General features: G+C 41.6%; 1 protein-coding gene across 1 annotated transcript; it reads left to right on the top strand.

Moving 5' to 3' along the window:
• The first annotated feature begins 33 nt into the window (after positions 1–33).
• LOC124111731 lies at positions 34–24977 on the top strand. Its single transcript, XM_046471518.2, has 19 exons — positions 34–56; positions 1663–1858; positions 2094–2182; positions 3343–3449; positions 4169–4383; positions 6856–7042; positions 7839–7964; positions 8757–8892; positions 9734–9879; positions 11234–11353; positions 13365–13479; positions 13879–14021; positions 14617–14718; positions 14831–14947; positions 15498–15592; positions 15673–15832; positions 17793–17934; positions 21644–21765; positions 23086–24977. Exons 1-19 carry the CDS (start codon positions 38–40, stop codon positions 23344–23346), a joined length of 2598 nt encoding a protein of 865 aa, XP_046327474.2. The 5' UTR covers positions 34–37; the 3' UTR covers positions 23347–24977.
• Positions 24978–26089: the final 1112 nt, after the last annotated feature.

Below are 26089 nucleotides of genomic sequence, written 5' to 3' on the forward strand. Positions count from 1 at the left end.
GAGAAGAACAGTAATTTTGTAGTTGAAGTCATGTGACATGCACAAAATGGCGGAAGGTGGGAAAGTTGAATGCTTCTGTTACAAATCAGCAAATGTTTGCTCAGATCACCATGCAGTGTCAAAAGAAAACACATTTAATTAATTTTGTAGTAGCAATAAACAAACATTTTTGTCTATTCAGTACACACCAGATACAATAGATCTCTATGTAGTGTGGTAGTGAAATTATTGTCACCTGTCAGCTGGTCATTGTCAATATAGCCATTACAGGCAACGTGGTGATTGACAAGTAACAAGTTATGCAACACTGACGCTGACTATGTTTTACCGGTACATCCATACCAGTAGCGCTAATTGACTGCGACTGTGGCTCTCGCTTCACTAATCTCGCGTGACCTTTCTATCATTGGGGTTACCGTTATTGGGGGTTAGGAAACCACTCGGCAGATTGGCCCTTCACAAGCTTCAGCTTGCACACGTTTTCCGACCAAGCACCAATTCACCCATTCAATAGGGTTAGGCACGCTTTTCCAAACCAATAACCCCTCATAAACCATTGGCCGCCTCCGTGGACTTGTGGTAGAGCGTCCGCCCGGAGAGCAGAAGGTCTGGTGTTCGATCCCCGGCCGCGTCATACCAAAAGACATTAAAAGATGGTACTTGTTGTTACCCTGTCTGGCGCTCGACATTAAGGGGCTAAAACAAGGACTGGTCGACTGTGTCTGAGTGGGGTATTCATGTTAAACTGCAGAATGGTATCTCAGTGAGCTAGCACTATAAATCGGCATCAGTCCGGACTAGTACAAGCAGCCACAGACACACACTGCATGCACGTCGCTATATAAGTGCAATAATCTTGGACGCGACGTTAAACCCAATTTCACCTCACCTCACCTCATAAACCATTGGTTTGGGCACCCTTTGCGATCTACTTCAGGGATCAACATATACAAGTTATTTCTCCGACCAAACCTTGTTAATTATGACTGATGTTTACCTTCCCTATAATTTGCACAATGATCTACAGTTGTGTCAGTTTTACTTGTTAAAATGCACATTCAGAATGGCCAGAATCAACTGCAACAGCATTATGTCAACATACTGGTCTAAACAACAGTAAAAAAACCATTATGGTTTGTAGTACTGCACAGTATTACCGGTATACTGCAATACGCTCTTCAAACGATACATATTGCAATATTTTTTTGTTCCAGTATATTGGGTAAACAAAATATAACAAGTTTTGTTATTATTAGTATCGTTTAACTTAAAATCAACACAGATTTCTTTTCAGAGATAACCATTCCCTTTGAAATTAATTGACAAATCAGCGGAAATGCGGAAGTGATTTTTTTTTTATATTTTCTCTCATGTTTTCATGACTACAGAAATACATTGACCGACCATGCAATGTAGTATTTACTGTAGTATGTACAAAATAGGATCTGCATGTACAATCAGCGTCAAACACTTTCAAACAATTTAGCTCCCAGTATATCGCAATACGTATTGCAACATATTGCAATGCAGTTTTTCGGCCAATACACAGCCCAAATGGTTTTTATCATAGTCTTGAAAGATGGAGCTCCTGTATTATATAGTCTATGTTAGCCTGTGTTAGTCTGCCAGTTTCTGACGATGTGATGTTTTGTTTCCTATCAGCTGGAGAGGATGCTGATGATCCCATGATTGTTGGTGTATCAGTTGTGTCTGAGGCCAGCTGCCGTTCACACGTAACACTAGGCTGCGTTGTTCTCAAAAAGTCCCAGAAAAATGAATCTCTCGCATCCCTTCGATGTCAGATAGATGCACAGATAAGAAGTACACCATCTGAATATACTTTCGTCACATCTCACAGGTTGGCAAATTTTGGTGAAAATTATCATGTAGATAAAGTAGATTTAATATTAAGAAGAAATTAGATATCAACAGAACAAATTTTCAATTAAAGTCTGTGTTTAGGGAAATGGCAATACTAAATGTTATTTTGGGATTCTAAATTGCTTTTCAGACATATATTTGCTAATTCATGAAAACTTGTCATCGTCCCACTGTATATGGTATTGTCTTATCGTGTGTCTCCCTGCCACCAGGTGGCCTGTGGAGAGATGTCAGGAAAGCTCACTGCAGCTTCAGCACATTTTGACCCCGGAGGGAGCTGTATGCATCAGCAAGAAATATGGTAGGTCATGGTGTTGTTTTTAATTCATGAATTCTTTGCAATATGTCTGAAAAACTTCTAATGGGATGTTTAATTTAAACTCACTCACTATATACGGGGGCGGGGGGGATGTTAGTAGTTTTAGGTGCTTCCATTTGCTCTGCAGAGTTGTGACCCTTAGTTGTGGTAGGATCTGATAATTGTGGGTTTGAATCCCACATTCACCCTAAGTATGATTCTTGGTTTGTTGGTACCATGCCTGTACTCCTTGGTTTCACCAAAGTGGACCACCTCTGTGGTCTAATGCTAGAGCGTCCGCCTGGAGAGCGGAAGGTCCAGGGTTCGATCCCCGTGTGCGTCATACCAAAAGCCTTTAAAAGATGGTACTTGTTGTTAACCTACCTGATGCTTGACATTAAGGGGCTAAAACAAGGACTAGTTGGCTCAGAGACAGTATACTGTGTCTGAGTGGGGTATTCATGTTAAACTGTGGCAGTGGTCTCATAGGGCAATGTAGGGATAGCACTATAAACTCGGCATTAATCTGGACTACTACAAGCAGACACACACACACATGCATGCATGCACGTCACTTTATAAGTGCAATAATCTTGAACGCGACGTTAAACCCTATTTCACCAAACCTTCACCTTCAGGTTCTAACATCTCAGGCCAGCATATATGCAGCTTTCATCTTATGTTAGGGGCGGTCGGGTAGCCTAGTGGTTAAAGCGTTCGCTCGTCACGCCGAAGACCCGGGTTCGATTCCCGACATGGGTACAATATGTGAAGCCCATTTCTGGTGTCCCCCGCCGTGATATTGCTGGAATATTGCTAAAAGCGGCGTAAAACCATACTCACTCACTCACTCACTCACTCATCTTATGTTAAGCTGACAGGCCTAAAAGGGACATAGAACCAAACTCACTCACTCACACATGTGACAGAGCTGGAAGCAAGTACATTCAACTTATAAACCAAGACTTGAATATCTAACTGATCTTGGCCTATTACTAGATGTATGTGTCTGTTTTCTGTGTACATTTTCCTGTACTAATGTGTATTGGGGTTAATTGGCTCTTTTGGTGAACAGATGCCAGCAAGCAATATAGCTCACATGAACAGAAGGTTCATCTGTATGATATTTTTCACTCTGCTATTGCAACTCTACTTTATTCCAGCAAAGCCAAAGATCGGAATCAAGGCTAAGACTGGCATGGCCCTGGGCTTTGTGTTTACAGACTACACAAGCAGACTGTCCAGTCTTCGACAGGTCATCAACCAAGAGGTGAAATAGATACTTCACACATCTAACATACTGGTGATGGCATCGGACCATTGAGAAAAAATATATATGATCAGATAAAGTAGAAATATTTCATGAAAATTGTTTTGCCATTCGTAGAGGGCCAGATTCTTGTTCAAACAGTCCTGGTCAGTGTGGAATAACATTCAGTGAGTGTGCAGGGGAGGGATATCTGAAAGTAGAGCTGGGACGGTTTGGTACTGAGTTGGACCCGGGTCCCCACAGGACTACCCGGACCTGTGGTTAGTCATGTAACATATTGTTTTAAGACAAAAATTATCTAAACCTCTAGGGTTACACTACTAGTCACTTCTTTCTGACTATGCATCCATTCCTTCTGACCTTTATTTGTTTGAATAAGGATAAAACTTCTGTCAACTTCAGTGCATGCATGACCAGATCGTTATGTGTATCTAAATACATTTTGCCAGTGCTACGGTCAAACCTTTCCAAATTGGACATTTTGTACCCAACTCTTAAGACCTACCATGGGCACCCGGGTAGGGTCTGGTAATAACGGGGTGGGTACCCGGGTAGTAAATTTGGACTCATTCCAGCCCTATCTGATAGTATTGGGATATTTGCTGTCAGACAAGACAGTTGCCTTTTGCGAACGTGATACTAGTATTACTCATCAGGTCATAGTCTGCCATGTTGTTTGATGTCTTGAGCTGACATGGGGATATCCGTCCATGTTTCAGCTTGCATTCTTCTGTGGAATTCCAAACACCTACATGTTCTTGGATCCAAATGGTTGGCCAGTCAGCAAGAGTCTGGAGTCTGATTGGTCAGTTCTTGACGTTGTTGTGGATGGCTGTGTTGTTGTATGTGCAGACGTCATAACCATGGAGATTGTAGAAAACCAAACTGGCATTGATCGGTTTCCCACCCTCGAACCTCCACGCAAGATCAGAAGGTACATACCGTATTCGACGTAATAAGCGCCCCGCTCTAATAAGCGCCCACGGCGATATTTGCTAATATATTGGCTAGTGAACAATCCCAATTAGCACCCCTTCCGATTGATCAATGTACACAAGACTTATTTGTTCGCGTATAATACGCACTCGTGTGTTACATGCACCCTTAATTATGGGCAATTAAATTCTGGAAAAATATATCTGTCGTACATAAACATTTCCGACTGTCAGCATAAACCACGAAATTTATCTTTCATTTATGTTTTTTTCACCAAAATGATATTCTAATAAGAGCCTCCTATTTCTAATTTTGAGAGCGCCCAGGGCGCTTATTACGTCGAATACGGTAGTTATTGTTCATGAACCCTAGGACCATGGTGTTGTGTACTCAGCCTACATGCTAGCCAGCTAGCCCAAGACTACTTAATTGTGCTTACGACAACTAAAAATTCAATGACTAAGGGTTTAAAAAATACAAGAATTGGTTCTCAGGCAATGGCTTTTGAAAAAATAGCGTGGGCGGTGTTTTTTTGTTGTGTTTTTTGGGGGGTTGTTCAAACTAGTATGTAACCAAATAAACAGTTGAGTTACAAAGAAAACAGTTGTGTACAATCAACCTATGAAAGGGCTCCCTACATAAATGTATTCCTTGGTGAGTAACATACTGGAATAGAGTATCTGACTACCGTTGGATTTGGAATATTTAAGTTTGGTTTTTTTAAATGGAAATTCAAACAAAACATGCGGCAAACATTGTGATGATGCAGGCGGTGCCTGAGAACCAAGACTACTTTTTTTTTAGCCTAATACACATATTTAATAGCTTGTCCACACTGGGCAACCAGGAAAGGGAGGTAACTGTGAATAACCTTTGAGGGCTATGCTGTACCAGTCCTCCTTGCTTTGATTTTACTGCAAGTCAATCAAGCAAAACCAGCTACAAACCCTTGAGGACTTCTGGAAATAATTCTAAGATTGGGACTGCTTTGCCCGGATTTGTTCCAATCATTTTTAGGCCGATATAGCTGGAATACTGCTAAGTGCAGCATTTATAGGCTGCAGTGATATAGCTGGAATACTGCTGAGTGCAGCATTTATAGGCTGCAGTGATATAGCTGGAATACTGCTAAGTGCAGCATTTATAGGCTGCAGTAATATAGCTGGAATACTGCTAAGTGCAGCATTTATAGGCTGCAGTAATATAGCTGGAATATTGCTGAGTGCAGCATTTATCGGCTGCAGTGATATAGCTGGAATACTGCTGAGTGCAGCATTTATAGGCTGCTGTGATATAGCTGGAATACTGCTGAGTGCAGCATTTATAGGCTGCTGTGATATAGCTTGAATACTGCTGAGTGCAGCATTTATAGGCTGCTGTGATATAGCTGGAATACTGCTGAGTGCAGCATTTATAGGCTGCTGTGATATAGCTGGAATATTGCTGAGTGCAGCATTTATAGGCTGCTGTGATATAGCTGGAATACTGCAGAGTGCAGCATTTATAGGCTGCAGTGATTTAGCTGGAATACTGCTGAGTGCAGCATTTATAGGCTGCAGTGATATAGCTGGAATACTGCTAAGTGCAGCATTTATAGGCTGCTGTGATATAGCTTGAATACTGCTGAGTGCAGCATTTATAGGCTGCTGTGATATAGCTGGAATACTGCTGAGTGCAGCATTTATAGGCTGCTGTGATATAGCTGGAATACTGCTGAGTGCAGCATTTATAGGCTGCTGTGATATAGCTGGAATACTGCTGAGTGCAGCATTTATAGGCTGCTGTGATATAGCTGGAATACTGCTGAGTGCAGCATTTATAGGCTGCTGTGATTTAGCTGGAATACTGCTGAGTGCAGCATTTATAGGCTGCAGTGATATAGCTGGAATACTGCTGAGTGCAGCATTTATAGGCTGCTGTGATATAGCTGGAATACTGCTGAGTGCAGCATTTATAGGCTGCTGTGATATAGCTGGAATACTGCTGAGTGCAGCATTTATAGGCTGCTGTGATATAGCTGGAATATTGCTGAGTGCAGCATTTATAGGCTGCTGTGATATAGCTGGAATATTGCTGAGTGCAGCATTTATAGGCTGGAATATTGCTGAGTGCAGCATTTATAGGCTGGAATATTGCTGAGTGCATCTTTTATAGGCTGGAATATTGCTGAGTGCATCATTTATAGGCTGGAATATTGCTGAGTGCAGCTTACTGCAAAATTCACTCGCCAACACAAAGTAAAACTACACAGTTATCTTTCTTTCTTCAAGCAAAGAGGTCAGTAGAAATGAAATCAATCATTCTCTCCTCAAACGCCACTATCACAGCTACTTATATATCTCAACTGAAATAAAAACTTACACAGTGATTATGGATGAATACATAATGTACATACATTTAATTAAAAGATATCAGAATACACTTTGTCCACTTTCTGCAATCTAAAGTGAAATACTTGTGGTTTTGAAAGACTGAGACAGCTGAGTTTCCGAACGACGAAGGATACTGATCGGCAGTCGAGTGTTGATGTGACAGAAGTGACGGAGACGTCCCCTGACACAAAGCAGCTTCTCATCAGCTATGTACGAGCCGAAGCTGCTGACCACGCCCTGAAGTTGAAGGAGGAGTTGTCTGTCCTTGGATTTAGTGTGTATTTGGTAAGATCAAATATGAACTATTTAAACAAGGAGTTGATGAGATTTTTCAGCAGCAATAACAAACATTGACGTTAATGTTTTTGCATGCTTTCCTCAATGTATTATCTTTCATTTCATATGTTTAGACTACTTATTACACCTTTAATTCAATTTCAAGCTTTGGTTTCATCTTGTGAGAAAGTATGAAACCAATTCATTGACTTGCCATGAAGAAGGTTGCATGTTGACCGGTAGTTTGCCAACTGTTTGTGATACATAGAGAATGTCTTTTGATATCAAATATATCAACACGAGTTGATAAAAGTGGGAAAACTCCGAGGCTTGCCGAGGATTTTTTTCCACTTTTATCAACGAGTGTTGATATATTTTATATCAAAAGACACGAGGGTGAGATTTTATTTATCATCCAACATCATTCTTCCAACTTTTTTAGTGTGTAGAAAGTAATAAGCAGTCTCTTAAGTGAATAAAGTACTGCTAACAGCTTCAATAGCAGAGCCATTAGTGATGTCTTTTGATTGTGACGCCATGGTAACCAATGATGTCACAATGGTCTGCAAAGCATTGTGATGCAATTTCATTGCAGCGATATCTACAGTATAGATATCGCTTGATCTCACCCAAGCGATATCTCCTGTGGGAGCCAGTTTTGCATGATAAAGTGTTGTGAGGCCCATCCTCATTCTGTAGGGTTTATCCAGGCTCTGAAGTTGTGATACATGCCCTGACGTAACACTGCCTGCAAACAAGTCTGTGTGTCTGCCTGTCTTGTGAGCTGCCTCCATGTTTCTTTCAGGACGTCCACGAGATAAAGAGTGGAGTAGACTGGCAGGATTCGCTCAACGACGCTGTCAGCAACTGCGAGGTGTTCGTGCCCCTCGTTACACCAAGATACGGCGAGACACAGTGGACCAACAGAGAGGTATCTGTTGCTCATTATATCTAGCTAAGTGATTGGCTAATCTCTGTCAATCACCAACAACCCAAGACAGATCATCTGATTGGCCTGTACAGCCATTATGACATCATCATGAGAACACCGTTTTAGCTGTCAGTAATTATGTCAGGGCTGACACTATCCCAAAATCAATAACCAAAATACTGATCAACACAGAGGTTGACATTCTTGACTTTCACTGCAAATGTTGTTGGTGCATACAAGGATGACTGAATCTGATGAAACGAGTGTCAAAGCATCCTCTATATCTCCAGGGCTCGCATTTCGGTAAACCTGGTAACACTGACCCCGGGATCCATTCCCATGGTTCTCGCAATCTCAAATTAGCTGCCCTTGATTTCTGCCCTACTCAGTCTAACGGACCAATCAAAATGTGAGTAACAAACCAGCCTCTATTTTGGTTTGGCGATATATCAACCCCATGGCGGCCATTTCCACTGATTAATAATTACAAAATATCATTATGATAGAGTTTAGAAAACCAACAGTGAAATAAAACTGACTGACATGCAGAAGAACGCCCTCAAAGATCTGTTTGATGGAAAGGATGTCTTTATGTCCATTAGGACTAGCAGTGGCAAGTCCTCCTTTACACATATCCTTTTTTTTCATCTTGACGTTCGATTGGTCGGTAAACTGTTAATGAAAATCAAGGGTGGATAATTTGAGGTTGCGAGAACCACTGGAATAGATCTGTTTACCATAATGCAAGCACTGGAGAGTTAATACTTGCTGACCTTCCATTGTCTGCTACAGGTGAAGCTGGCAGACGTGTTGGGCAAGTATATCCTCCCGGTCAACTTCCTGGACACCTGGCCGCCCCGCTGTCTGGCCATCCAGTTCGCAACAACGCAATACATCTGTTGGAAGTCTCCAGTACAGATACAGACAGGTGGGTTTCTTCCCTTTGCAGACAGGGTCAGTGGCATTGATACCAACTTACTCACTCATTTCTTGAGGAAGTTACGTCATGTGTAATTAGTAGCAGGGCTTAACATGTATTTGTTTGTGAGTTATATGTTTTGACCTTTGCACTTTGAACCATATTGAATGCTGAAATGTGAGGTCTTTACTCTTTCTTTTCTTTTTCAAAATGTTTTCCAGTTTTCACGATATTATTTTTTACCTTTGTACTTTGAGACCTGTGTAGATTCGGGTTAGAATAGTCCTTATTCTCAGGCTAGCTGACTTGGTTGATGCATGTCATCGTATACCAATTGCATGGATGTATGCTCATAATATCAATCACTGATTGTCTGTTCCAGACTCAATTATTTCCAAACTGCTGTCATATAGTTTGAATATTGCTGATATTGCATTAAACAACAAACAAACCAAACAAATTTTACACTTTGACCGTGAAGTTCTCTAAAAATGCATATTTGGCTCTGAAACTGGTGGACTTAATGGTGCTGATCTTTGTTTTGTTAGTTTCTCCGAAATAAGACATTATATTTTGTTCAAATCATTAGATTTTATTGTTCATGTTGTTAGTTTATATTCCTACAATATTTGAGCATCAATGCTGACAGCATCCTTTGTTTAGTGTCTGTCTTTGTTGCCATTTTCAACTGTTGACTGCATATCCAGGTGAGCTACAGTGCTGTAGCACTATTATTATTCCTTTCTTACTACCCCACTCTCTCATTAAACAATTTACACTGAAAAAAAATGAAAAAACTTTTGATGCATATTTATCATTGTTTTTATATCTCACTGTAATTATTGCATAGAGTTGGAGCTAGGCAAGGGTTCCCAGGCTACAGATATCCGGATCTGGGACAGACGGTGTATTGAGAAAACGGCCGGCCAGATTGGAGAGAGGCTGGAGCAACTAAGACAGGGAGTGATGAACAGAGTTCCCTCCCTTTCCCGTAGGGTGAGGACATTTGCTTATTTGCCAAGGTTGTTCCAAGAGAGGCTGTGTGATCTAAACATCTCTAAACATTTTGTTTTTCATTATGTACAGGTCTTGATAGCGATTCCAGAGCAGAATAGGTTCCACTACCACATTCACCCTCACTATGTTTTTGGTTTGTCAGTGCTATAAACATACTCATGGGTTTCACCTGCTACATGGGGGCACGGGTGGCCCAGTCGTCTAAGGCGCCGTGATTCGCTGTGCAGAGTTGCATCCCTTGGGCATGCCAGAAATCTATGATTGTGGGTTTGAATCCCGGTTCGCCCCGATTATGTTTCTAGGTTTGTCAGCACCATACCCGTGCCCGTGGGTTTCACTGAAGTGGTAAACGTCTGAGACATGCATCACTTCGGGCTTTCCTCCCACATTAAGCTGACATGCCGCTATATAACTGGAATACTGTTAAAAGCGGCGTTAAACCCAACTCACTCACTCACACACCTGCCACATTAAGCTGACCTGGTGTGATATAACTTGAAATGGTGTTCAAACAGTGTTAAAACCAACTAACTCACTCGCCTTTCGACCGCTGGTTTGTCTGGACAAGGCTTGATATTATTATGCTAGAGCTGACTAGGGCATTATCTATATTGCCTTCTCACTCTTACACTCTTATTACACCCAAAACCTGAAACGTATATAGTAATACCATATAATTCCATCCATCAGTCCGTCCTTCCAAGGAGGTTTTTTGTGCTACCTATAACTTGAAAACTACTGCATAGATTCTTTTCAAACCTCATCAACACTTGCTTTACTTATAGGAGAGGTGCAGTGCAAAGTCTGGTTTCAATATTTTGTTTTTCTAAAAGATTATAGCTATTTTTCTTTTTTTACTAAGAATTTATTTTCTTAAACATTTGTGCGACCTTAAAATTGAAAACTACAGCTTGGATTCTTTTCAAATTTAGGGAACAGTTTCCATACTAATAGATGTGGTGCAGTTCATATTTTTGTTTTGATATGTGGATTTTCTGAGAAAATACAAATTGTTGCATGTTTTTTTACTTCAACACTTGTGTGACCTGTAACTTGAAAACTACTTCATGGATTTTTCCAATTGTTGGTACAGTTTCTATACAGATGCAGTCCAAAGTTTGATTTTGATAAGTTGAGAAAATATTGCTTCTTTTTTTTTCAAGTTTTGAACTTAGAAATATGTCAAAGTCTGGGGTATTAGTGAGCCCTGCCTCACTTTTTGATTGATTTAATTTGATTTTTGTAATATCAGTTCTTACGGAAATTATCTAAGGAAATGTTGGAATGGCATGCCTTTCTCTGTAGAAGTTCACTGTGTGTCTCTCTTTGATAGAAAACTCTGATGAAAACATTCGCCGGCAAGTTGCCAGAGGGAGTCCTCAGTATGGACGAGTCTGTGAACGGGGAGAAGGCGTTGGTTGTCATCTGTGTGCATCCTGCCCAGACTGCGTTTGTAAGTAAAGGTCAACACCATGTATGTCTGTCAGTATATAGATATAGTTCTGTCAACTCAATGAAGTAGTGACTAACAACATGTTCATGTCGTGACCAGCAGCTTATTCATGTCGTAACTAGCAACATATTCCTGTCATGACGAGCAACTTATTCATGTCGTGATGAGCAACTTATTCTTGTCATGACTAGCAACTTATTCTTGTCTCGACTAACAACTTATTCATGTCATGACCAGCAACTTATTCCTGTCGTGACCAGCAACTTATTCATGTCGTGACTAGCAACTTATTCATGTCGTGACTTGCAACTTACTCATGTCATGACAAGCAACTTATTCATGTCATGACGAGCAACAAATTCATGTCGTGACTGGCAACTTATTCATGTCGTGACTGGCAACTTATTCATATCGTGACTAGCAACTTATTCATGTCATGACTAGCAACTTATTCATGTTATGACTAGCAACTTATTCATTTTATGACTAGCAACTTGATCATGTCATGACTGGCAACTTATTCATGTCATGACGAGCAACTTATTCATGTCGTGATTAGCAACTTATTCTAGTCGTGACTAGCAACTTATTCATGTTGTGACTAGCAACTTGTTCATGTCGTGACTAGCAACTTATTCATGTCATGACGAGCAACTTATTCATTTCGTGATTAGCAACTTATTCATGTCATGGCAAGCAACTTATTCATGTCGTGATGAGCAACTTATTCTTGTCATGACTAGCAACTTATTCTTGTCTCGACTAACAACTTATTCATATCATGACCAGCAACTTATTCATGTCATGACTAGCAACTTATTCATGTTATGACTAACAACTTATTCATGTCGGGACTGGCAACTTATTCATGTCATGACAAGCAATTTATTCATGTCGTGACTGGCAACTTATTCCTGTTATGACTGGCCACTTATTCATGTCGTGACTAGCAACTTATTCATGTCATGACTAGCAACTTATTCATGTCGTGATAAGCAACTTATTCATGTCGTGACTGGCAACTTATTCCTGTTATGACTGGCCACTTATTCATGTCGTGACTAGCAACTTATTCATGTCATGACTAGCAACTTATTGATGTTATGACTAGCAACTTATTCATTTTTATCACTAGCTACTTGATCATGTCGTGACTGGCAACTTATTCATGTCATGACGAGCAACTTATTCTAGTCGTGACTAGCATCTTTTTCATGTTGTGACTAGCAACTTATTCATGTCGTGACTAGCAACTTATTCATGTCATGATGAGTAACTTATTCATGTCATGACTAGCAACTTATTCATTTTTATCACTAGCAACTTGATCATGTCGTGACTGGCAACTTATTCATGTCATGACGAGCAACTTATTCATGTCACGATTAGCAACTTATTCTATTCGTGACTAGCAACTTATTCATGTTGTGACTAGCAACTTATTCATGTCATGACTAGCAACTTATTCATGTCATGATGAGCAACTTATTCATGTTGTGACTAGCAACTTATTCATGTCGTGACTAACAACTTATTCATGTCGTGATGAGCAACTTATTCTTGTCATGACTAGCAACTTATTCATGTCATGATGAGCAACTTATTCATGTTGTGACTAGCAACTTATTCATGTCGTGACTAGCAACTTATTCATGTCGTGATGAGCAACTTATTCTTGTCATGACTAGCAACTTATTCATGCCATGGTGAGCAACTAGTATATTACTAAGCTTACTCTCGTTGGTGTAACAGATAGAGCGTCTGTACAGAGAGCTGAAGGTCATTGGTTTGATCCCTGGTGTTGTCATGCCATCAGATGTTATAAGTCAGTAATAGAGCAAAGACTGGCAGCCTCGTAGTCAGTATGATGTGACTCAACACATTAAGTAATAATGGTAGTGACTTGAACGTAATTACTTCACTGTGGCATGTGACATGAATGTAGATCTATGTAACCTTCATCGTAGACGATGATTCAAAATGCATGCATAAAAAAATAATCTGTCTGCAGGGAGAGGACTTGAGGCAGCTGCTTGAGGGGGCAGGGCTTGGCGTGTGGTGTACAGCGACGGGGGAGAGGGACCCAGCGGGGTCAGAGTCGGACACACTACCCCTCAGCCAAGACAGTAAGTTGTATAGATGAGACTAACATATCCTGTGATGCAGTCCCTGAACCATATCAGTTTCCCTTATGCCCAGCCCTTACTTGTCTCATTTTCGGGGGGCACGGGTGGCCCAGTCGTCTAAGGCGCCGCGATTCGCTGTGCAGGGTTGCGTCCCCTGAACACGCCAGAAACCTATGATTGTGGGTTCGAATCCCGGTTCACCCCGATTATGTTTCTAGGTTTGTCAGCACCATACCCATGCTCCTGGGTTTCACCAAGTGATAAACGTCTGAGACCTGCATCACTTCAGGCTTTCCTCCCACATCAAGCTGACATGCCATGATATAACTGGAATTATGTTAAACCCAACTCACTCACTCACTCACTCATTCACTCGTATGATTTTCTGACTGTTTTTAGATATTGGCAGCCAAGAATTAAACAACAACTTGTTAACCCTGTCTCCTAGCAGCCAGACATTCCAAGAATTTGCAGACAGGGCAGCTGTTGTTATTGTCATCTTGTCACAAGCTTTCTCAAGGTCAAGGACATGTCAGCAGCAGGTGAGAATAAAAGTGTAATGATTGCTGCATCATCTGTGTGTTCTGTCTGCTCACCTGAAATGGAAGTCAGTATGTAACTGCACTAAAATATGTAATGCTTTCTTGTATATTCTAATTTTTTGGACCCGTGAAGATTCCGGGGTAGAATAGGTCTTAAGCAACCCATGCTTGCTGTAAAAAGTGACTATGTTTGTCGTAAAAGGCGACTAACGGGATCGGGTGGTCAGGCTTGCTGACTTGGTTGATGCATGTCATCGATCCCAATTGTGTGGATCGATGCTCATGATATTAATTACTGCATTGTCCGGTCCAGACTCAATTATTTACAGCTATATTTACATATAGCTGGAATATTGCTGAGTGCGGCGTTAAACAACAAACCAACCAAAAAATCTAATTTTTGGTCTTTGCATGGTCTTGACCATTAAATACAAAGACATTTCAGATTTGTGTTTTGTTTTTCGTATATTTTGATCGCAGAAATCCCCAAAACATTGTTTCGGAAATGTTTTTACTCAATTCTTTTCAGCAGTTAGTTGATGTAATATATTTCAGTGTACTAGAAAATTAAACTATGGCATTAACTGTAATGCAGGTGTTTTATTGTGAGCATCGGAAGCGGGTGATACCCGTCAAGTTTGAGGAGTTCCGCATGCCTGGCTGGATGAGTATGCTGATCGGGACCAACTCCTTTGAGGTAGGACTTCAGAACCAATTCTGTTGTAAGAAAATTGAAACCGCTTGCGGTCCCTGCCCTTCTCACAAAATTGGGTTTGTTTGTCATGGTGGATTTGATTGGTTTACCACAGGATGTGCAGCAAGCGAACTACCGACAGCGTCTGTTGACCCGGCTCGAGCGCTGCACCGACCCCAGCAGCTGCAACACCCTGAGGGAGGAGTTTGACGAAGTCCGCCTCACCCGGACAGTGAGTATCCCTTTACCAGTTATACTGTAACTCTTATAGGAATATTAGTGATACTTAGTCCATGTGTTATGGGACTCCATGAAGCAAGTTAACGCTCCTGGCACGCCATGACATAGTGGCAAGGTAGGCTTTTCCTAAGTAAAGGCCCAGAATTAGACTTAATAGTGCAATTTGAAGGGATGCGTTGTAAGTTGAGACTTAACTGAGAGTTTCAGTTTTTGTGGTACTTGGCTCCACAGTGAAGTCAAACACCACAGGAATCACTCCAGTCACAACCTTGCTCACATGAAGGTCTTGAAACGGAGAGATCTGGTTCATTGGTATTTTGGCAGCAGTTAGTTCAAGTAGATTGATGCAATCTGAAAGCGTATATCTATACTGTTGTCAAAATTTTGAAATCAACTTTGACTTTAAAAGGCAGCCAGTTAAATTCTAAGGCTGAGGAGTCCCAGATAGCTGCTTTTGTTTTTTGTTCCTGTGACATGGATAAAAAGTTGCTGATGAGATGTGACAACTATCTTGCCACTAATGTGATGTGTGAACTTTGCAGGTGAACCACATCAAGGGTCGAGTTGGGCGGACATCTTGTGTGTACATCTCTGGCAGCACCAAGTTCTACAACCCCATCACTGAGGCTGTCTGTAGGTAGGTACCGCAGAAACATGCAACAGGATTGAGCTTAATGATTGTAGATAATAACATTAATCAACCTGTTCTATTTCCAGATCAATTGGAAGTGAGTTGGCGCAGCTGCCGAACATCACCATGGCAACTGGTGGGTTTTTTGGTGTTGGAGAAACTGTCAGTCGGACATTTTATGAGGAAAATCAAAAGCTGTGGAAGAAGAACAGTGTGTGGCATGTCCTACCCGAGCGTGATGGCCAGGTCAGTATAGGGTATACAGTCCTCCAACAGTGTGTGGCATGTCCTACCCGAGCGTGATGGCCAGGTCAGTATAGGGTATACAGTCCTCCAACAGTGTGTGGCATGTCCTACCTGAGCGTGATGGCCAGGTCAGTATAGGGTATACAGTCCTCCAACAGTGTGTGGCATGTCCTACCCGAGTGTGATGGCCAGGTCAGTATAGGGTATACAGTCCTCCAACAGTGTGTGGCATGTCCTACCTGAGCGTGATGGCCAGGTCAGTATAGGGTATACAGTCCTCCAACAGTGTGTGGCATGTCCTACCCGAGTGTGATGGCCAGGTCAGTATAGGGTATACAGTCCTCCAACAGTGTGTGGCATGTCCTACCTGAGCGTGATGGCCAGGTCAGTATAGGGTATACAGTCCTCCAACAGTGTGTGGCATGTCCTACCCGAGTGTGATGGCCAGGTCAGTATAGGGTATACAGTCCTCCAACAGTGTGTGGCATGTCCTACCCGAGCGTGATGGCCAGGTCAGTATAGGGTATACAGTCCTCCAACAGTGTGTGGCATGTCCTACCCGAGCGTGATGGCCAGGTCAGTATAGGGTATACAGTCCTCCAACAGTGTGTGGCATGTCCTACCCGAGCGTGATGGCCAGGTCAGTATAGGGTATACAGTCCTCCAACAGTGTGTGGCATGTCCTACCTGAGCGTGATGGCCAGGTCAGTATATGCACAGGAACTCGATGATAGCGTGTATAACATTATATATTTGTATAGAAAAAAAATCACACCCCTCTATATACATAGAGACAAGGAGTGACACACGCCATCTTGTTTCTTATTCAAGATTTCGCACTCGGTTCGAATCACAGCACGATATCGCATGAAATATGAATGTCACTTATTTCAACCTATTGGCACCTGCTAAACAAACCATAGGCTACACAATCATGTTCATCTGTGATCACCTTACCTCGTATTTATTTAAAAACAACCATCAAATGTCAGCTCTATGCTGCGTCACTGAGGTAAACAAGAAAAAGGTGGCAGGAAATTACGGCGCTACACGGGCTTGAATTCTGATTGGTTAAATTGTGTATCATAATACTAGCAAATGGTGAAGGGAGGGAAATTCAAGACAGTCAATGATAATCTGCTTCGAAATGTTTAATTATGCTGTAGATTTCCTTGTCAACCCCAACATTTTGCAAGCAGACTTACCATATTTTGAATTTCCCTCCCTTCACTGTGTGCTAATATTTAGATCCACTAATTTTTATTTTACCCAATCAGAAACGTTTGCCAAGTTCAAGCCCGTGTAACACCGTTATAACACGGCCACCTTTTTCTTGTTTACCTCAGCGGCGAAGCTTAGGGTTGAGATTTGATGGTTGGTTTAAAATAAATACGAGGTAAGGTGACCACATATGAACATGATTGTGTAGCCTGAGGTTTGTTTAGCAAGTTCCAATAGGTTGAAATAAGTGATGTTCATATTTCATGCAATAATGAGCTATGATTCGAACCGAGTGCGAAATCTTGAATAAGAACCAAGATGGCGGGTGTCACTCCTTGTCTCTATGTATATAGAGGGGTGTGATTGTTTTTCAATATACGAATATATTATGTTACACACGCTATCATCGAGTTCCTGTGAGTATAGGGTATACAGTCCTCCAACAGTGTGTTTCATGTCGTAAGCGTATGGCCAGGTCAGTGTAGGGGATATTGTCCTCCAACAGTGGGATATTGGAGATGCTGAAGTCAACTTGTGGAACTAAGATGTTTTCAATGTGCTCATATGCATGATTTTGTTTGTGTGTATAAGGCACGTAATGCTGGCTAATTTAGAGGTATCAAATGGAATTTGATACCTGATTTTAATCCTGTTTTGACCTATTGGAATCAAGCATTCTTCAATGTCATAGTATTTATTGATAGCATGACTTGAACGACCATGTTGTTTCTGTTCCCAGGATCGTTCCCAGCAGGCCAAACAGAACCCAGATCTCACCTTCAGCATTGTTCCATTCGGAAAGACAATATTCTGTGGAGACAGTGTGCGTGAGAGAGAGAGCATCGTAGCTCGCACTTTCGATGTCTGCATTCTCATTGAAGGTCAGTCACAGTCAAATTCCCGTGGGGATCCCCAGGAACCTTTGTTAATCACGATAGGCAACCAAATGGTCAGGCATGGTAAGGTTGATGGCATGTCTTCGTACCCTGACAGCATGGATCGTTGTTCACAATATCAGTCAGTGGATTGTCTGGTCCAGACTAGATTATTTACAGACCTGTGAAGATCCTGGGGAGAATAGGTCTTTAGCAACCCATGCTTGCCGTAAAAGGTATTATGCTTGTCTTAAGAGGCGACTAACAGGATCGAGTGGTCAGGCTCGCTGACTTGGTTGATGCATGTCATCATATCCTAATTGCGTGGAACGATGCTCATGATGTCAGTCAGTGGATTGTCTGGTCCAGACTCAATGTTTTACAGACCGCCATCATAAAGCTGGAATATTGCTGAGTGTGTCATAAAACAACTAACAAACAAACAACCAAACAAACAGTCAAGGTCTGATAGAATATTTGAACACTGACCTTCAGATTTATTTCATGTTTTTATTTCTGTGACAAATCCTTGTCATGAGCATCCCCCTGGAGACCACCTCCGTGGTCTAGTAGTATAGCATCCGCCCTAAGACTGCCTCTGTGGTCTAGTAGTAGAGCATCCTCCCAGAGACCTCCTCCGTGGTCTAGTAATAGAGAGTCCGCCCGGAGACTGCCTCCGTAGTCTTGTAGTAGACCATCCCCCTGGAGACCGCCTCTGTGGTCTAGTAGTAGAGCGACTGCCCTAATACTGCCTCCATGGTCTAGTAGTAGAGCATCTGCCCAGTGACAGCCTCTGTGGTCTAGTAGTAGAGAGTTCACCCGGAGACCGCCTCCATGGTCTAGTAGTGGAGAGTCCACCCAGAGACCACTCCATGGTCTAGTAGTAGAGAGTTCACCCGGAGACCGCCTCCATGGTCTAGTAGTAGAGCGTCTGCCCTAATACTGCCTCCATGGTCTAGTAGTAGAGCATCTGCCCAGTGACAGCCTCTGTGGTCTAGTAGTAGAGAGTTCACCCGGAGACCGCCTCCATGGTCTAGTAGTGGAGAGTCCACCCAGAGACCACTCCATGGTCTAGTAGTAGAGAGTTCACCCGGAGACCGCCTCCATGGTCTAGTAGTAGAGATTTCGCCCGGAAACTGCCTCGGTGGTCTAGTAGGAGATAGTCCCCCCAGAGATCGCGTCCGTGGTCTAGTAGTAGAGAGTTCACCCGGAGACCGCCTCTGTGGTATAGTAGTAGAGCGACCCCCCGGAGACCACCTCGATCTAGTAGTAGAGAGTTTACCCGGAGACCGCCACCGTGATCTAGTAGTAGAGCGTCCGCCCTAAGACTGCCATCGTGGTCAAGTAATAGAGAGTTCACCCGGAGACCGCCTCCGTGATCTAGTAATAGAGCCTCCGCCCGGAGACAACCTCCTTGGTCAAGTAGTAGAGAGTTCAACCAGAGACCGCCTCCGTGGTCTAGTAGTAGAGCGTCTGCCCGGAGACCACCTCCTTGGTCAAGTAGTAGAGAGTTCACCCGGAGACTGCCACCGTGATCTAGTAGTAGAGCGTCCGCCCTAAGACTGCCTCCGTGGTCAAGTAATAGAGAGTTCACCCGGAGACCGCCTCCGTGATCTAGTAGTAGAGCCTCGGCCCGGAGACTGCCTTCTTGGTCTAGTAGTAGAGAGTTCACCCGGAGACCGCCTCCGTGATCTAGTAGTAGAGCCGTTACCCGGAGACCGCCTCCGTGATCTAGTAGTAGAGCCTCGGCCCAGAGACTGCCTCTGTGATCTAGTAGTAGAGCCTCGGGCCCGGAGACCGCCTCCGTGATCTAGTAGTAGAGACTCGGGCCGGAGACTGCCTCCGTGATCTAGTAGTAGAGCCTCGGCCCGGAGACTGCCTCCTTGGTCAAGTAGTAGAGAGTTCACCCAGGGAGACCGCCTCTGTGGTCTGGTAGTAGAGAGTTCACCCGGAGACCGCCTTCATGGTCTACCGCCTCCATGGTCTAGTCTATCTCCACTCTATCTACTTGCTGTCTCATCTGGTAAAGTGTTGTATATTGTATGTTGTATATTGTATGTTGTATAAATGTCAGGGCTGACATGACACCAACCCTTGGGGATTGTCATCGTAGCCCATAGGCATGGATGGTTACTCACAATATCAATCACTGGTCAGCGATAGAAACTAACAGTTTTAGTCCATTAGTCCTTATAATGATAACACATGGCAAATCCCTTAAAAAGGTCAAATTTCTACTTGTCCTCATGATACCTTAACTATTCGTTAGTTTGCAAGGACGACAGGACTAGTGCCAATTTCTAGCGCTGCTGGTTTGTCTGACTCAAATATGTATTGGCTGCTGACATATAGCCGGAATGCTGCTGAGCAATGCTGAGTGTGGTGTTAAAACAACAAGCTAAGAATGTACATCAACTGACCACAGTACAATCTCATTAAAATCAGATCTTAGTTCTCGCTATCGCTAAGAAAAGATCTGAGGACATCCCATTACGGGTCATGTCAGAACGACCATTCATCCAACCAATCAGAGCGTTGCTTACCAGATCATGAAAATGACAGACGGAATGTGTTTTCTGATCATGCAACCTCGAAATATTTAACAGAGGGTATTCCGAACAACAGTTACAGGTTTTATGATTATATCCATACAATCTAGGTCATCTGTAAGCCATTCCAGAATGTTCTTTTTATCAGTTTTAAATTTTTTAACTGAGAATACGTCAAAATATGTTTCAAAGCGTAGTCGCTAGTTTGAAACTAGTGTTGTAAAGCTCGAGAAAGCTGCCTTCTGATTGGCTAATGTTGATTTCTTGTCAGTCATTTCATTGATCGGTCAAAGTTCGCGAGAGGTCGTTCTGATGTGACCCGTAATGGGATGTCCTCACATCTTTGTTTGGTGCGGTAGCGAAAACTAAGATCTGATTTTAATGAGATTGACCACAGTAGAACATGGATATAATAAACTACAAGGGACCGGAGAAATCAGTTCATTATATTCGTTGTTGGTTATATACGTTTTCGCTCGGAAACGTCCGCGAACTTGGCTAAAACAAAATACAATACACTGCACATTTATACACGATTCCTCCTGCATCTACCGGTCAGTTAATAAGTACCAACATTTTAATGAAAAGGTTGGACGAAATTGTATCTGAAGTTATTATTTGACCAGAATTAAGATTAACATAATGCAAGTTTAACTAGGTTGAATCGTCACCAGTAATTGTGTTGATTCACGTCTGATTGTGTACATCCAATTGTCAGTGACACTTGACACTGAGTGAGATTTCTCAGTTCGCTATATACGTCACTTATTAGTGGTAGATGGGCTTGTCGGTGTTCAGATATCAGTTCGCTGTATCCGTTAGTTCGCTGTAGAGGGTTCGTTATGTACGTAAATTTTATATGATAATATATAAGAGATAAATCGTGGATGATTTAACAGTTCGTTGTATCCGTTTGTTCATTCTATCCATGTTCGCTCTATCCATGTTATGCTGTACTATTCAGTGCGGAATGGCAGCCAATGATATGAAATTTATGTTTTTGTATTGCCGAGAGCTATCTGTTGCGATTATTGCATATGCTATTCTAACTAAGATTTTGTAGGGAGTTAAATTTACAGCATTAAACGTGTATATATATCATGCAAGTGCCTTGGCTACATAGTGCTATCAGTCCGAGGGTTTCTACTTCTGTGTTTTGCCACTAGGTGGCCCTGGTGCAGCTCATGAGGCAGAACAGTTCGTGTGGAATGACCACGTGGTGATTCCGGTCCGGTGCACAGGGGGCGCTGCAGGTGGCAAGTTTAACATCCCGGACAAGATATTTGAGGTTTGTTTGATTGGTTGGTAATTTTTTGTTTGTTTGTTTTTTGTTTTGTTTTGGGGGGTTTTGGGGGGGGGGGGGAGGGGGTTGCCATCCCCAGCAATATTCCAGCTATATGATGGCAGACTGTAAATAATTGAGCCTGGACCAGACAATCAAGTGATTGACATCTTGAGCATCCATCAAAGCAATTGGGATACGATGACATGCATCAACCACATCAGTGAGTCTGACCACCCGATTATGACAAGCATGCATTGCTGAAGACCAGCGATATTTGACGTAGGCAGCACACATCTAAGCTTCATTTCATGACTTTCCTGGATGGATATTGTCTTAGAAACTGTATTAGAGTTTCTATGGATTTTGATTATTATTTTTTTTTTATAACTTTATGCTTTTGTTGCATTTATCCACATTTTACAGGAAAACAGATAACAATGACCTCCGAGTGATATGAACTAACATCTCTCTCTGTACATGTTGACTGGTTTACATCATTCTGGAAGTTTTGAAAACTTACTTTTGAGAATTAAATTTTTCGAAAGTATAATAATAATGTTGATTGGATCATGTTTCTACTTGGATAAGTGATTTTTATTTATTTTTTTATATTTATTTTTTAAAGCCATATTTCAAGTTATTTCCAGATTAGGTTTGTTTTGTTAACTTCAATATGTCAGATATGTCAATCCATCCATATATTTACTAAAAGAAGTTAATGGCCACCTGATTCTTTCATATTACTGTAGTTCGTCTGTCATGTCGTGTCATGTCATGTCATGACAGATGAACTATAGTAATATGAAAGAAATGGATGGTCCTTAACTTCTTTTAGTAGTATATGTAGGAACATATGGAGGTGAGGTGAAATTGGGTTTAACGTCGCGTCCAAGATTATAGCACTTATATAGCGACGTGCATGCACGTGTGTGTGTGTGTGGCTGCTTGTACTAGTCCGGACTGATGCTGATTTATAGTGCTAGCCCACTGAGATACCATGTCGCAGTTTAACATGATTACCCCACTCAGACACAGTATACTGACTCCGAGCCGACCAGTCCTTGTTTTAGCCCCTTAATGCCGAGCGCCAGACAGGGTAACAACAAGTACCATCTTTTAACGTCTTTTGGTATGACGCGGCCAGGGATCGAACCCCGGACCTTCCGCTCTCCGGGTGGAGGCTCTACCTCTAGGCCACGGAGGCGGTCAGGAACAGAATGGTTGTATGATTTTGTTACTGTGTTTGTTAAGCCACAACAAATGTTTATTTCCTGGGTGTTATTACCAGCTTCTGGGATTAATTGTTAAATGTTTGGTTGTCAGATACCACAAGGAGTGTCAGAATATGACTGGAAAGTGCTTGCCCAATCAGATGTCTCACCCAGAGAAATTGGCCAATCAGTGAGCAGGATTGTCCAGGCACTATTTGACAAGATGTCTACAGAAGATTTAGCATCTCGCCAGGATACACCCACAAAGGTCACAAGTGTGACCCCGACAGTGTCCCCCTCTAAGACACCCAGCCCGGTTCGGGCAGCAGGAAAACCCAATCTCACAACCATGAAGACAGTGCTACTTGGCTGACAACTGGTTCCTCATCAAAGTAGAACTGTGATACTGTAATGTAATGTATTACACATAAAGAATTAAGACCACAACACATCAGTTACCGTATATAACCGTAGATAAGCCGAATTTTGAATTCCAGAATTTTGTGTGTGTTAGAAATGGGTCGGCTTATGTTGGGGTTACGCTTTCATCAAACTTTTTTTCTGTTGGTAAAAAAACTACATTGTATCACTTTAGGTGAATGAACAACGCTATAACAATCGGCTTATCTACGGCCATATATGGTACAAGATTTTCACCCTTTTCTTATTTGTGGTAATTATGATGGCCAACCATGACAATCAACTTGTTCCAGCCAGATGTCCGAAAGACAGGAGTTGTTTGAAAGAAGAAGTTTATGAAGTTTTTTGTTAGGGCAAGTTTCAAATTTCAGAGACCTATCCTGTATATATTGTCTGTCAGGTAGGAACACATTTCCCCTGTACCAACTAAAATGTCACTTGACACAGGATAGCGGGCAAGCAGCTATATAGGACACTGCCTATCCTGTGTTAGGATGCCAATATATTTGTAGTATATATTGTGAAATTATTATTTACTTTACTCCAGCGTGCATGATTTATCATGCTATATTGTTAAACTTTACAATTTCTTGGAAGCAACAGTTTTCCTGAGTCATGTAAAATTGGATATGGAAATATGATATAAAAACAGTTGTTGGAAAATATGATCAGTGGGTTTGGCAAAAAGTTTGTATTGAAATATGCAATAATCTTGAAACAAATATGCCTGTATCACAATATTAACAGACAGACAGACAATTCATTCAGTAACAGTAATGGCCCATAATACATTGTTTACGTCCAGGTTAAAAAGTGTGAGATCTAATTTTTATTGTCCCTGCATCAGATAGAACAAAGGTTTCCTTGTGTCAACAATGCCTATTTTATTTACTTTTGGCAGCCATTTTGCAATAGAATATTGCATGAACAAACCATATGTTGGCATTGTTATGTATCTTGTCTGTTTTGACCAATTATATGTAATAGATGAATGTTTATTTCATTAAAAGATCTTCATTTCAGTGTTGTATGACTGATAATAAGTATGTTGGAAAGTAGTATTAGAAGTAGCTGTAAGAATGATTCATGACAACATTACCAATATATATATTCATTCATTTATTTTTTACAGATTTATATTTTAGTGTCACTTGTAATGTTTTGGGTGTATGACATATTTTAATGTGGTGATGGTAGGACCTGTTTGTGTAGTGATATGATTTTGAATCAGACATTATACCCGACTACTGAGATTGGCAAGGTGTAGTTTCAGTTTAACATTGACAAATATGTTGAAGACTGCCCTCACAAATTATTTGCTTAAAATCGGATATAATAGGGTTTAAATCATAAAATAATTTTGTAGTTAATTCTACAGTGAATTTGGAAAATACTTTATTCTTATTGCTCATTCAGAGGTTTCAAATCGCAATAACAACCTCTGATTGAAACGGCTGATTTGTTGGCTGCATCACCATGGAGTGAGTGAGTGAGTTGGGTTTAACGCCGCTTAAACAGTATTCCAGTTATATCATGGCGTGTCAGCTTAATGTGGGAGGAAAGCCCGAAGTGATGCAGGTCTCAGACGTTTACCACTTCGGTGAAACCCACGAGCACGGGTATGGTGCTGACAAACCTAGAAACATAATCGGGGCAAACCCACATTCATAGGTTTCTGGCGTGACCAAGGGGCGCAACTCTGCAGAGCGAATTGCGGCGCCTTAGACGACTGGGCCACCCGTGCCCCTCATCACCATGGAAGCTATATATATATATGGAAAATAAACTTTCTGATTCATTGTAAGTAGGCATAAGAAATAATGACATGTACAATTATTGGTTACAAAATGCAGTGTTTCTGTTGCTATACAAGTTTGTGTGATAGACATTAGGAAGAAAACATGATAGAAATCAAAAGAATGTATTTCAAGTTTTTGGTGTGTGTTGGGTGGTGTAGAACTATACCTTGCAAGGCTTGCTTCATTTTCTTTATGGGTGCCCACTTTTTGTTGGCTGGCAAAGTAGGTATGCTCCGCACTTTTCACACTTGCCTGTAATTGATCTCATTAAAATCCGATCTTAGATCTCGCTATCGCTAAACAAAGATCTGAGGACATCCCATTACGGGTCACGTCAGAACGACCTTTCATCCAACCAATCAGAGCGTCGCTTACCAGATTATGAAAGCGACAATCGGAATGTGTTTTCTAATCATGCAACCACGAAATATTTAACACGGGGCATTCCGAACGACAGTTACGGGTTTTATGATTATATCCATTACAATCTAGCCCATCTATAAGCTATTCCAGAATGTTCTTATCAGTTTTAATTTTTTTAATCAAGAATACGTCAAAATATGTTTCTAAACGTAGTCGCCAATTTGAAACTTGTGTCGTAAAGCTCGAGAAAGCTGCCTTCTCATTGGCTAATGTAGATTTCTTGTCAGTCATTTCATTGGTCAGTCAAAATCCGCGAAAGGTCGTTCTGACATGACCCGTAAGGAGATGTCCTCAGATCTTTGTTTAGCGGAAGCGAAAACTAATATCTGATTTTAATGAGATTGGCCTGTAATATATGCGAGTAAAGTATGATGTTTGGCTAGTAGCATGTTTCCTACTTCAGGTCAAAATCCCACTCAAAACATTGAACTCATCCATTGCTGCTTCACTCAATATTTTCGCTAACACCAAAAA

The sequence above is a fragment of the Haliotis rufescens genome, unplaced genomic scaffold, assembly GCF_023055435.1.
Source record: "Haliotis rufescens isolate VD_foot unplaced genomic scaffold, xgHalRufe1.0.p SCAF_12, whole genome shotgun sequence".
NCBI classification, from domain to species: domain Eukaryota; kingdom Metazoa; phylum Mollusca; class Gastropoda; order Lepetellida; family Haliotidae; genus Haliotis; species Haliotis rufescens.

What these genes read in the sequence shown, in the direction of transcription:
- LOC124111731 (XM_046471518.2), top strand. An exon ending in CACAGTGGACCAACAGAGAG is followed by an intron (nt 7,965 to 8,756) that starts GTATCTGTTGCT and finishes TGTCTGCTACAG; the next exon opens with GTGAAGCTGGCAGACGTGTT. An exon ending in TCCAGTACAGATACAGACAG is followed by an intron (nt 8,893 to 9,733) that starts GTGGGTTTCTTC and finishes ATTATTGCATAG; the next exon opens with AGTTGGAGCTAGGCAAGGGT.